We start from the raw sequence: 13,126 nt of genomic DNA, 5'->3' as shown, positions 1-13,126 counted from the left end.
CTCCAAAACCAGAAGAGCTTGAAAAAAACGGAATCAGACGAATGCTTATCTTCTATTGAAAAAAGGTGAACTGACGGAAGGTTTTGTGCTACGCTGACTCCTAAACGTCCAAACGAAAAATTGCGATGAGGAAAAGAAGAAAATGACATAATGCTGCCATTCGGTACATGGGCCAGACATAGGCCCTACAACGAATTTTTGAAAGCATGGTTTCTTATGGCGATTTTTGGTATTTCTTTTGCGCAAAAAGGTATACATGCATTATATCTAAAGACACGGGACCCGCAGCTCGTTTCGATTATGTGAGGAGGCAGGACCCAAATTAATTCCTGTAGGAACTCTTATCTAAATCAGAGATTTATAACGATTTAGATAGAGTTCCTACAGCAATTAGACCTAATCAGTTCACTCTTTGCAAAAATACTTATAAATCAATAAATATGTCAACAGTTACAATATTACAACAGTTTACAGGTCCAGTACACTCTGCCGATTGAGCTATATAGCTAAAAAGACATATATAGCTATATACACATATAAATTATAGCTGTATTGAGCTATATTTTCTCAGATTTCATTAAATCTATCTATCTATATATTCTGCAACACCCTCTTTCGAGTAGTATGTGCAGCGTGCAAATTTAAGCAAAGTCGCATAAAACAATAAGGTTAATGGTAATGTTGACTACAAAAAGCATACATTTAGATGTTTATATTCATTTTTCATAAATGTAAAATTCCGATTTCTTTACATCATTATTTTTTAAAAAGAATACTTGCATTTAATGTCTTTTGTTTTGAACCTAATGATACAATCTTCTTTTAAATGCGACTTTGTTCCGTTTTCCTGAAAAAGAAAATCACTTGAAAATAGCTCAAAAGACCTATTTCAGATAGGTCAATAGAGCTATTATAGGTCTTTACAGCTATATAGCTCAATCAGTAGAGTGTACTGGACCTGGTTTATCCTTATAATACATAGTTTAGCATTATGTTTAGTCTAGGGATGATTAGGCCTACCTTTTAAAGCTGACAGTGAAAGTAAAAAGCCTTTGATAGAGATTTAAAAAAAATATGAAAGTGTATTTTTTCTGGTTTTGAGATGTTACCAAGTGGCTATCTCTCCAGGTTATCATTTCTAATTAAAGCGCTGACATTTTAGTTTGTGCTTGCTTGGCAACAAGTATAGATCTCACTGGGTATATACAGGTAAGCGCATTACCTGTCAAACTGGTTTTCATTCTACCACTGACCATCTTGCGATTCAATACACCACACACCCTGATCAGCTAGATACTGAAAATCAAATGCACTTACCTGAAGACTTTGAAACTCTACAAAGCTGGTTGATACTTATCGCACATTTTCATAATTTTTTGTATCCAAAATAAAGGATATCTCACTGAAAATACCCCAATAAATCTCATATATATCTTCAGGGATTGTGCATTGGATATATATTTTAATTGGTAATATATATTTCCACTTTTCTGAGATAAAGGATATCTTTGATGTTTTGCATTTCCATTTTATTAAACTGGTCTGATAAAAAATGATTGTTTAAAATCGTGAAAGTGTTCTTTTTATAAGCTCACCTGGCCCTTCGGGCCAGGTGAGCTTATGGCATGGTGCGCCGTCCGTCGTCCGTCCGTTGTCAACATTTTACTTTAAACAACTTCTTCTCAGTAACCAAAAGGCCTAGGGTGATGATATTTGGCCAGAAGCATGCTGGGATGAAGGGCTACCAAGTTTGTTCAAATGAATGACCTTCATCTATTTTCAAGGTCACAGGGGTCAAAAATGTTAAATACCTTTCAACAACTTCTTCTCAGTAACTAAAAGGTTAAGGGTGATGGTATTTGGCCAGTATCATGCTTGGATGAAGGGCTACCAAGTTTGTTTAAATGTATGACCTTCATCTATTTTCAAGGTCACAGGGGTCAAATATGTTAAATACCTTTCAACAGCATCTTCTCAGTAACTAAAAGGCTAAGGGTGATGAAATTTGGCCAGTATCATGCTTGGATGAAGGGCTACTAAGTTTGTTCAAACAAATGACCTTCGCCCATTTTCAAGGTTGCAGGGGTCAAATATGTTTAAAACCTTTAAACAACTTCTTCTGAACTACCAAGAGGCCTAGGGTTATGATATTTTGCCAGTTAGATGCTGGGATGAAGGGCTACCAAATATGTTCGAATGAATGAACTTAGCTCATATCCAAGGTCACAGGCGTCAAATATGTTAAAATCTTTGAACGACCTCTTCTGAATAACAAAGAGGCCTAGGGTGATGATATTGGGCCTTTAGCATGCTGGGATGAAGGGCTACCAAGTTTCTTCAAACAAATGACTTTCACCCATTTTCAAGGTCACAGGGGTCAAATATGTTTAAAACCTTTAAAACTACTTCATCTCAATAACCAAGAGGCTGAGGGTTATAATATTTGGCCTGTAGCATGCTGGGATGAAGCGCTACCAAGTTTGTTAAAATGAATGACCTTGACAATTATTCAAGGTCACAATGGTCAAATATGTTTAAAACCTTTAAACAACATCTTTTCAATAACCAAAAGTCCTAGGATGATAATATTTGGCCATTAACATGCTGGGATGAGAGACTACCAGGTTTTTACCAATGAATGACCTTCGCCCATATGCAAGGTCACAGTGGTCAATATATGTTTAAATCTTTAAATGACTTGTTCTGTTTAACCAAAAGGTCCAGGGTAATGCTATTTTGCCAGAAGCATGCTTGGTTGGACGACTATAAACTCTGTTCAACCTTATGTCCTTGTTCGACATTCAAGGTCACAGGCGTCATATGTTTAAATCTTTTAATAGGTTCTTATGAGTCAAACACTGATATTCTGCCTGTAGCTGTATTTTAGTCCACTTTAAAGATTATTTGTGATATTAATACCAGGTGAGCGATTCAGGCCCATTGGGCCTCTTGTTGTGTAGATGGTACATTTTTTTGTTTCTGAAAATTCCAAATTAAAAAAAAATGATAGGAATTATACTTAAAGATTTCAAAACTGATCTGAAGGTGTTCAGCATCCTCTATCAGTGTTAAATGAATAGAAAAATAATAACTTATATTACCCATGTGGCTGGGCAGATGACCTCACTTTTATGTCATATTGGTGAATCGAACCCCATATCCTATGAAGCTTACAAAAAACTTCACCTTTAAATGTGGATGATTAAATTGTACCTGAACTAAAAATACAATTATTTAAATTTGATCTTTCACATTTTCTAATATAATGATTTTGATTCTAGTTTCAGTTGTAAAATGTCCTGGATTATATTGCGGACGAAAGGATACGGGAGGAGGAACATACTCACAATGTGGGGTAAGAGAGTTAGTTAACCCCCATTACACAGAGATATCCACACTTATGATCAGAGAAAAATACCCTAGGGCAAAGACGAGGAGATTTCCTTGTCATAACAAATTGTATGACGCCACATCAACACCAATATTTGAGGTTGAAGAAACTAATAACTTCCCACTTTTGGAAAAAGACAGAAAAGTCTAAAATTTCTATGGGTAAGATTTTTAAATTTCTGGCCTCGGCAAAACTTTGGGCTAGACTTTTAAGAATATGATTCCTTGCATTAAGAATTTCCCTTCTTTCCTCAAAAGGTGGGGGAAATTCTATTTTCAATAAGAAGTCAAAGTGATAGGGAAGTTAGAAATACAAAATGAAAGTAGATTAGCTTTTTCATTTGTGCTTGGAAGTGTTTAAGAAAACATTCACTTCAAAGTATTAGCCTGATAACAGTACTTCAGGTAAATTCACTAAAATAATATTGTTTAAAGTATTTGTGAATATTATCTGAAATCTGGATGTGTATTGTGTATTGTTGAATTTTACAGGCATGCCCTAGAGGCTACCAGCCTGACACCAACACCCTGTGTAAACAATGTGAGGACTCGCCCATGTTCTATGACTGGCTGTACCTTGGCTTCATGGCATTGCTGTCTCTCATCTTCCACTGGTTTTTCATTGACTACACAAATAAACGGAAGAGGTACAACTAGAGCATTTCAATTTAATTTAAGGATTTTTTAAGGTCACCTGAGCTTTAGCTCAAGTGACCTATTGCTATCCGTTTTCGTCCGTCGTCGTCCGTCGTCCGTCGTCGTCCGTCGTCCGTTAACATTTTACATTTCAAACTTAAAGTCAAGTTCTGCTGGGCCGATTGAACTGAAAGTTGGTAGGAATGATCGCCTCATGGTCCTGACAAAGTGTTGTTATTTTTCGGGTCGATCAGAAATCCAATATGGCCGCCACGGCCGCCATTTTGAAAACCTATTTCAAACTTAAAGTCAAGTTCTGCTGGACCGATTGAACTGAAAGTTGGTAGGAATGATCGCCTCATGGTCCTGACAAAGTGTTGTTATTTTTCGGGTCGATCAGAAATCCAATATGGCCGCCACGGCCGCCATTTTGAAAACCTATTTCAAACTTAAAGTCAAGTTCTGCTGGACCGATTGAACTGAAAGTTGGTAGGAATGATCGCCTCATGGTCCTGACAAAGTGTTGTTATTTTTCGGGTCGATCAGAAATCCAATATGGCCGCCACGGCCGCCATTTTGAAAACCTATTTCAAACTTAAAGTCAAGTTCTGCTGGACCGATTGAACTGAAAGTTGGTAGGAATGATCGCCTCATGGTCCTGACAAAGTGTTGTTATTTTTCGGGTCGATCAGAAATCCAATATGGCCGCCACGGCCGCCATTTTGAAAACCTATTTCAAACTTAAAGTCAAGTTCTGCTGGACCGATTGAACTGAAAGTTGGTAGGAATGATCGCCTCATGGTCCTGACAAAGTGTTGTTATTTTTCGGGTCGATCAGAAATCCAATATGGCCGCCACGGCCGCCATTTTGAAAACCTATTTCAAACTTAAAGTCAAGTTCTGCTGGACCGATTGAACTTAAAGTTTGTAGGAATGATCGACTCATGGTCCTGACAAAGTGTTGTTATTTTTCAGGTCAATCATAAATCCAATATGGCCGCCACGGCCACCATTTTGAAAACATATTTCAAACTTAAAGTCAAGTTCTGCTAGGCCGATTGAACTGAAACTTTGTAGGAATGATTGACTCATGGTCCTGACAAAGTGTTGTTATTTTTCGGGTCGATCAGAAATCCAATATGGCCACCACGGCTGCCATTTTGGAAAACTATTTCAAACTTAAAGTAAAGATCTACTTGGCCGATTGAACTGAAACTTTGTAGGAATGATCGAATCATGGTCCTGACAAAGTGTTGTTATTTTTCGGGTCAATCAGAAATACAATTTGGCTGCCATGGCCGCTATTTTGCTACTAAGTTCTAATAGGCCGATCTCACTTAAAATTGGTCTAGGAATGATCAGCTCATGGTCCTGACAAAGTTAAGTTAACATTATACTATTTTTTACTCAAATTGGTACATATTTCAACAACAAAAATAAATACTGTAGGACTCAGGTGACCGTTAAGGCCCATGGGCCTCTTGTTGTTGTTCTGATCAAAACATGATACAAATGTACCACAATACTAAAGATGCATCTAACACATACTTAGACATTGTGTACAAATGTTTTATTCAAGCAAAATCTTGACTTTCAAATATTTTCCAAAAAAACCGAAAAAAAACCATCTTTTATTCAAATTGAATATGATACTATTCGTGGGAATTCTCTATCAGTTTAAATAGCAGCCAGCAGTTCAAGTCTGCTTTATCTATAAGATTGCAGTGTTATTGATTAGTTAGGTATGTTGCTAATTGTTAAAGATCTCATTTATTTCTATTCCTATATACATATGTATGTAATATACAATACAATCTTGAAATACAGGGCCCTAATCGTGCTGCATGTAAGTGCACTGGTGGAGTGTGTACTAGCAGGGATACTGACAGTTTTACTGGTGGATCCTGTGGGGTCACTCAACATTCGATCGTGTGTTGTTCGCGAGCTCTCCGACTGGTACACGATGCTGTATAACCCTAGTCCAAACTACACCACCACCCTCCATTGTACACAGGAAATAGTCTACCCATTGTAAGTAATAAGACCATAGCTACTCAAATTCATATTTTTTGGCAGTTTCTAAAAGACAAAAACTGCACATTATGTGACTTCTGGGACTGGTTTCCAGTAACAGTAACCATTAAGGAAAATCAGGAACCAATACAGTGTTTTTGATTATGGCTTCAGTTTGATCCAGAATATCTTTGTGTATTAGCTACCATATGGAAACCACATGTTTGTACGTTCTGTCAAGGATACCGGTACTCTGACAAAAAATGTTAAACAATAAAAAAAAATAAAAAAATCCAAAAGTAGATGCAGTAATAAATGTAACAGTGGTATATAATTTATTGAAATACAATTATTAAAACCTATTTTGTGATGCCTGTTTACAATGTTTAATAGGAGTTACCCTGTATTACATAATTACAGGTACACCATATCAATGATCTACTACGCCTTCTGCCTGGTTCTTCTGATGCTGTTGAGGCCTTTTGTGTCCTACAAGTTTGTCCAGAGTCGAGGCACCAAGTCCATATATGCTGCCCTGTACTTCCTCCCCATCCTCATCGTTCTCCAGGCAGTGTTTGGAGGACTTCTTTGTAAGTGCTCTGATCACTCGCAAGTTATGCCTTTATATAATGTAGAGATACCACATATCACATATCTCCGTGACTTTTTTTTACCTCAAGAAGCTTTAATTTTATATAGTTTATCCTTGTCAAACCTTTTGAAATTTCAATGGGGGAGATTCTATGTGCTCAAAATTAAAAACGTAAGTAAGATGTGGTTATATATCCCCTAGAGACAAAATAATCCTTTAAATTGACATATTTTGGATTGTCCTCTCATAGAAAATCATGTTAAAAGAAAAAATGATAATCGTTAGAAATAATGTTTTCCTGTAGGTTATCAGAGTACAATGTTTTTTGGCAAAGCAAATACTTTGAAGACTAGAATTGAATTAAAATAATAAACTTTTACATTGATATTTCAGATTATGCTTTTCCATACATTGTAATAGTAATTTCTGTAATTACAAATGCAGTGTTTTTATCCAGTATATCAGAACAGGTAAGTGTCGTCATTGTCAGAAAATGTAAATTAAGTGTTATTATAACAGGATGTTGAATGCTGTAGATTATTATGTTTTAAACTAACATTTTCGTACTTGTTCTTCAGAGATTCAATTTGCATTTTATTCAATCTAATTAAAATTATATCTTCACATCGCTCCCGTTTACTAATATGTCACATTGAACGCAACATATCAGTAAACGGGAGCGATTGAAAATTCAATTTTAATTAGATTGCATTTTATTCAATGCGTATGTCTTGGGTGACAGTGACCTTAATTTGCAATCGATGGCCATCATCAATTAATGTGAAATTAAACATCACATGAAATAAAGGAAATCTACAGTAGCTAATGTAAATGTCATTTTTAGCCTTTAATGTTCACTATTGTTAACCCTTCCACCACTGTAGACCATAATGGACTCATCCAGATCAATGCATGATATTGTCTACTAAAGTTACATAGGGGTGAAAGGGACTAAAGTTACATAGGGGTGAAAGGGTTAAGAGATGAATATTAAACACACAATTTTTGAATCAGTAATATAGTAACCTGCAGCATGTTGTCATGTTACAAATTTAAGCTACTTTACCGACTTGCATCTATGGAAACTATATTTTTATATCACATCATTACATTACTCATGTGACTAATTGTGGCACAAGTGATGAGGCAGCTTTCTTAGACATCGTCAAGGTCAAATATTAAACATGGTAAATTGACCTAATTTCTCAGCTTGACTTCCAGCCTTCTAACCTACTGAATTAAAAGAATCTGTAGACTTATGTCTTGTTACTTGTACATATTTTCATCACAAATTGTAGTGAGTATCACTATTTAATTTGTGTTGTCATTTCATTCCAGAGGGTAAAGCCTTTATTGAAAGAAGCATTCCTGAATGTAAGAAACCTGACGATCCTTCTGGGACATTGGTTTCTTCACGCATTTGGCATAATTGCCATGACACAGCTTGATGATGCAAAGTACTATGGGACACTGATTGCTCTAGTGCCATTTCCTGTCATGTTTTACATTCTGACCGTGAAATTCACGGATCCTGACCGAAATGTCGCGGATATGTCCTGACATGACGCCTCAAGACCTGGGTATAGACCAATGGCACAATACAGAGGAGGGGGCCTGAGGATCCCCTCGCCACGCTAAATGTTCACTCCACGCTCAACTCGGACGGCTGTACAACATACCTTTTGTCATTCTGTTTTATTGGTTAAGGGCTATTCTAAAATGAATAGGATGTGTTGACAATTTTTCAGAAACTGTCATCTATCCGATTAAATGCGATATTTAGATTGTTTGGATTATATAGACTATAATACATTGTCTTACAACCATCCTGTTATTCTGGAATAGCTCTGACCTGATTTTGATGATGATCACCCTATTAAGACACTTTAATTTTTTTTTCCTTCTTTTGTGAAAGTTTTGAGATTATAATGTTTTAAGATTTTCATTTACACAGCCTCTATCAACACTTGTTGTCACAGCCAATGTCTCCCATACAGACGTTGACACTCACCCTTATCGTTTTATTGTCACTCAGTGTATAAACTCATTTCTTTGTTAAATTGATTCTGACTACATAATATTGTGACTACTAACATCAATATAACACTCCAAATTATATTTTCTCCGTTGAATTTATTTCACACACAAAAAAACAAACAAAGCACTGCAAAGATTCCCCCCCCACCAAGTAATTTTCAAACACTTAGCAATGTATAGCTTTTGTTTGTCTTACTTAACCTTACAGTACAGTCATATTTTTGACATTTCTGCTGGACTTGAAGTGAAAGGAATGATCAGCGTCATATGTCGTTGTTTTTTTGATGATATTGATAAAAAGTTCAATTATGCCACTGGTAATAAAATTGGATTTCAAAAAATCTTTATTAATTTTTAGTTTCATGACTTCCTCGGAGATCAATATAAATTAGAATTAAGTAATTTGAATCATTTGGATTATTTGTGGACTATAAATTCTGTCATAAAAGAGTGTGGTTGGCAACTTGGAGAGATTTATGATGGGGAAAAGTTCTTTTACTTTATACCTGATATTCAATGGTAATATGTTACGTTGCAATAACTCTGAGCTAACAAACTGTACCATCTTCAAACATTGCAATACAGCTGCTGCGAAGAAATATAAAAATTATGTAGGCTGGTTTTATAAATAACTTAATGCTGATGCTCTTACTGATGTAGCAATAAAAAGACCATCAGGTTTACCTTAAATTTGGTTCTGATTTAAAGAAAATTACACAACAATGTCAAAGTGGAAGTGTTTTTGTTTTAACAGGTATTGTTTGTATGTTACCTAAGCCATCTGTCCTCCAGTGTGGAGTGTGACCTGTTATCATTGTGTGAGGTTGGGAGTGCTGTTGGTCTGAATGAAGCATTGCAAATTACTATACATTTGTGCTATGTCGAAAAGACAGTTTTCTGCAGAAAATTTCTTATAGGAACATTCTTTAATATTCCAGGGTATAAAGTTTACCTGCGAGAAATAAAAAAGCAGCGAGGGCAGTCCTTTGATGTAAAAGATATGCCCGTAGATTGTCTTGATAAGATTCTTAGAGAATTTTTCCATAGGTGTTACGGACACGTATATTTGTACCAAAGTAAATTGATTAGCAATGCTTTGCCCAGTGTCTTGAGGATATGTAAAGTTGAATATTGATTTTTTTATTAATGTTTACATATATAATATGTCCTGTATAATACATGTACCTGATAGTGCATAAAACATTTGGTGCATTGGGAACTTGTTACCAGTTTGTGTGATACTGTATATGTTATAATTTAAGCAGAATTCCTATTTGATCACCTTTCATTCTATCTCTGATTTTGCTAATTTATGTACAGTGTTATTAACTTCATACATTCATGTTTTCCTAAGTACATTTCATACAGAAAATATTGGCGTGTTAATTTATGATTATGTTGATTGATGGAATGTACCATGGAGAGATAAGATTGAGTTTGCTAATACAGTACATGTATAAGTGTATATTTAAAGTAGAAGCCCACTTATAAAATGTGTACTGTAACATGCAAGCGGCCATATTATCCAGCCACTTTACACGTTCAGAGTTGCTGCACTTTTGAGTGAGTCCCGGGGATAAACCATATCACAGGAAAAACAAGCTTGCCAGTAAATCATTTTACCTAAAGTCCTTGACTGTTACCCTATTCCCTTCTTTGAGAAGTCTTGTCCGTAGACATGGACTAGGGAATCCCATGGGTCCTCCCTGTGTACCACTGTCCCTAGTCACTGGGAACTGGCCTTTCAAGGTATCCCAGGGTCACAACGTTGCCACCAAATGTTACATGGGCAGGCACCACTCCATCCACAGACCGCCTTTGATATTACTTAACTATTGAGAGTCCCAGGGTAACAGCACATCACTGGAAAGGCTAGCTTGCCATAAAGGTAATATTTCCCCTCATATACTGTGGCTACCACAGAAAACATTCACCAAAAATAAACTCATTTTAATTTCTGCTTTCAGTAACTTGTTTGGGATTACAGAAAAACATGTTCTATACAAATTCTTGCTTTAAAGAAGTCAAATTTGTGTCCTCTGCCCATGCAAACAGATTCCCATTTATCAAACTAATAATTTTAGTGAATAATGACCTAATTTCTTCAATCTTATTTCCCGTGGGGTTTGTTATGTTTTACTGTACTGTACATATGTAAATCTGGGCTCAAACAAATAAAAAAGATTTACTTTCAAGTATTGTTCATCAACTACTTTAGTTTTATTAGTTTTTAGTGGCAAGCCTTGTGATGAGAATAAGTTACTGCGTCAATATATTTTGGTTTTTATTTTTTAAACCAAAGCAATGATTTGAAAAATTAATGATGAGGTTCCGCTGTATACATATTTCATTGTTGTATTCACAAATGTCACGGCCAGCGTTCGTATATCCAGTCCAATCATTTCAAATGGTTTAACTTGAAAGAAAACAACAGATTTGAACCAAGGTCGGCATCGGGAAAATTTGGCATATATTGAGGGGTCTAGATGTGCCTGTCTGAAAGTAAAAGGCTGACTATTGCTAGTTTGCAATATTTATGTTATGTTTTGGTCATAAAACTTGAAATAGTGCATTTTGACTTCTGCCTTTAGAGTTGGCCCACTTTCGGTCTAAGTGCGTTTATCACAGAATATTTTTGTGCAACCTAGACCATTTCAGCAGGTATACACGAAAGCAGCCATTTTTGTTTCACCGATCATGGTGTTGATAATTGATATGTGCTGAATATTAGAAAAATATTATTTGTATTTATAATGTGTAATTCCGATATCTTTTCTATTGAGGTTATACACTGTTAAGCTTCAGGAACCATTAGATGGCACACTTGTATAAGTATATAACATGTGTAGACAGATTATACTGCTTCGCAATTCATATATTTTAATGTTGCTTGCCTTTTTTCAATTTCTTCAAAAAAAACTTTTTATGAGTGTTTGAACAATTTAATAGTGATATTTAAATCATGGGAAGATTTTAATTCTGAAAATCATGCTTGAATACGTATACTTGTACATAATTGTGCTTATTTTTAATTCAGAAATGAAACTCTTAACAACTCATAGTAAAATGGTAGTTATCTTCAGTAGTTAAAATGAATTAACTGATAGAAACATATCGAGGGTAGATTCCAAAACATTTTGGAGGGGAGGGTTGGGGTGTCAATGAAAGCTAAGTGCAGGTAGGCACTTGTATTATCATTGTCAAACACAGATTGTCTTTGGTCAGATACCAATGTGAATAAAATCATCTGTTACATGGCTCTGTTAAGTTCGTAACATGCCTGAACAGGCGTAATACGAGTTAACGGAGCCATGTCACAGATTATTTTAATCAGATTGGTCGGATACTGCACAGATATTGATAATATTTTAGTGACACTTGGCAATATAATTGATTGCCCACTGCCATTTAAAAAAACACATGTTTAGCAACAAGAAAAATGTGTTTTGAATATTCTGAGTTTGGTAATTTCATAAAAAAAGGGGTTATCCTTTTCGATTGTGATAAGTAGTAAATTATTGTTGTAATAACTTATGGGCATTGAAAATTAAATATGTCTACATGTGTACCAATCGTGTTTTGTTTTATGTGAATAAATACACTGATGAATTCAAACTCCAATACCAATAACACATCATCAAAATTAGAAGCTCAAGAGTCAAATAATTTTAGAATTCAAACTTGATTCATAAAGAGATGTATAGCCATATTTTGATATAGAAATGTTAACACACCTTGAAGGATACTCTAGTCTTTGTCCATTTGTGGGACAGTGCCACAGGTAAATGGTCAAATGATGCAAGTGTGTGTTGGAGGTCACGTCTGAAGTTCAAGTGTTCTCCCTAGCAGCCATATAGTATACTGTTTAAGTAGATCTGTGTCCTTTACATACATTGTGACAGAACTAATGAAGGTAGATTCTATATACACAGAAGCTTTTCTGATAAATTATAAACTTTATTTATTTTTCAAATTATATTAATTACTCTTGTTGGCCCGGATGTTAGCGTGTGGGAGGAAACTGGAGTACCAGGAGAAAACTCCTATGGTGGCCCAATACCTTTCAGCATCTGATCGGACCACCACTTTTCTGATAAACAAACTCAATATCCTTGATGGTGGACAGGAGATGATTTCTCCATTGAATTTGTATCAAGAATCAAAACCAGACTGTTTACTGGGAAGCCCGTTATCTTGACCACAGTGACCGTGCTTTTATGTCATAGAATTAGGTATGTGTTGCCCACATCTACACTTTAGTACAGTAATTACATTATTTACTGAAGTCAGTATTGTAATTGGTGTTCATGCGAAGGTAGCAGTGACCAAAGCGAGCACTGGATGAATTCCTAGCCAATGTTATTTACCGATATGTAATACAATATATTCCACTTATTTTCACATTACTTTATATCACATTTTGTGTAATATCACATTTTTCTCTAACAACTGACAATT

General features: G+C 35.5%; 1 protein-coding gene across 1 annotated transcript; it reads left to right on the top strand.

Annotated features, from left to right (window-relative positions):
• Window positions 1-50: 50 nt before the first annotated feature.
• On the top strand, window positions 51-12,236 carry LOC110462795 (JNK1/MAPK8-associated membrane protein-like). Its single transcript, XM_021516971.1, has 7 exons — window positions 51-250; window positions 3,282-3,355; window positions 3,883-4,037; window positions 5,854-6,057; window positions 6,460-6,629; window positions 7,025-7,101; window positions 7,970-12,236. Exons 1-7 carry the CDS (start codon window positions 151-153, stop codon window positions 8,189-8,191), a joined length of 1,002 nt encoding a protein of 333 aa, XP_021372646.1. The 5' UTR covers window positions 51-150; the 3' UTR covers window positions 8,192-12,236.
• Window positions 12,237-13,126: the final 890 nt, after the last annotated feature.

The sequence above is a fragment of the Mizuhopecten yessoensis genome, unplaced genomic scaffold (genome assembly GCF_002113885.1).
Source record: "Mizuhopecten yessoensis strain PY_sf001 unplaced genomic scaffold, ASM211388v2 scaffold10831, whole genome shotgun sequence".
NCBI classification, from domain to species: Eukaryota; Metazoa; Mollusca; class Bivalvia; order Pectinida; family Pectinidae; genus Mizuhopecten; species Mizuhopecten yessoensis.
Note: the sequence above shows the minus strand (reverse complement) of the source record. Positions and strands in the feature narration are given on the sequence as shown.

Bases quoted from the DNA above. Each gene is read 5' to 3' on its own strand.
- LOC110462795 (XM_021516971.1), top strand. From the start codon at position 151: ATGCTGCCATTCGGTACATGGGCCAGACATAGGCCCTACAACGAATTT. The intron at 6,058-6,459 runs GTAAGTAATAAG...ACATAATTACAG, and splicing joins CAGGAAATAGTCTACCCATT to GTACACCATATCAATGATCT. The intron at 7,102-7,969 runs GTAAGTGTCGTC...ATTTCATTCCAG, and splicing joins TATCCAGTATATCAGAACAG to AGGGTAAAGCCTTTATTGAA.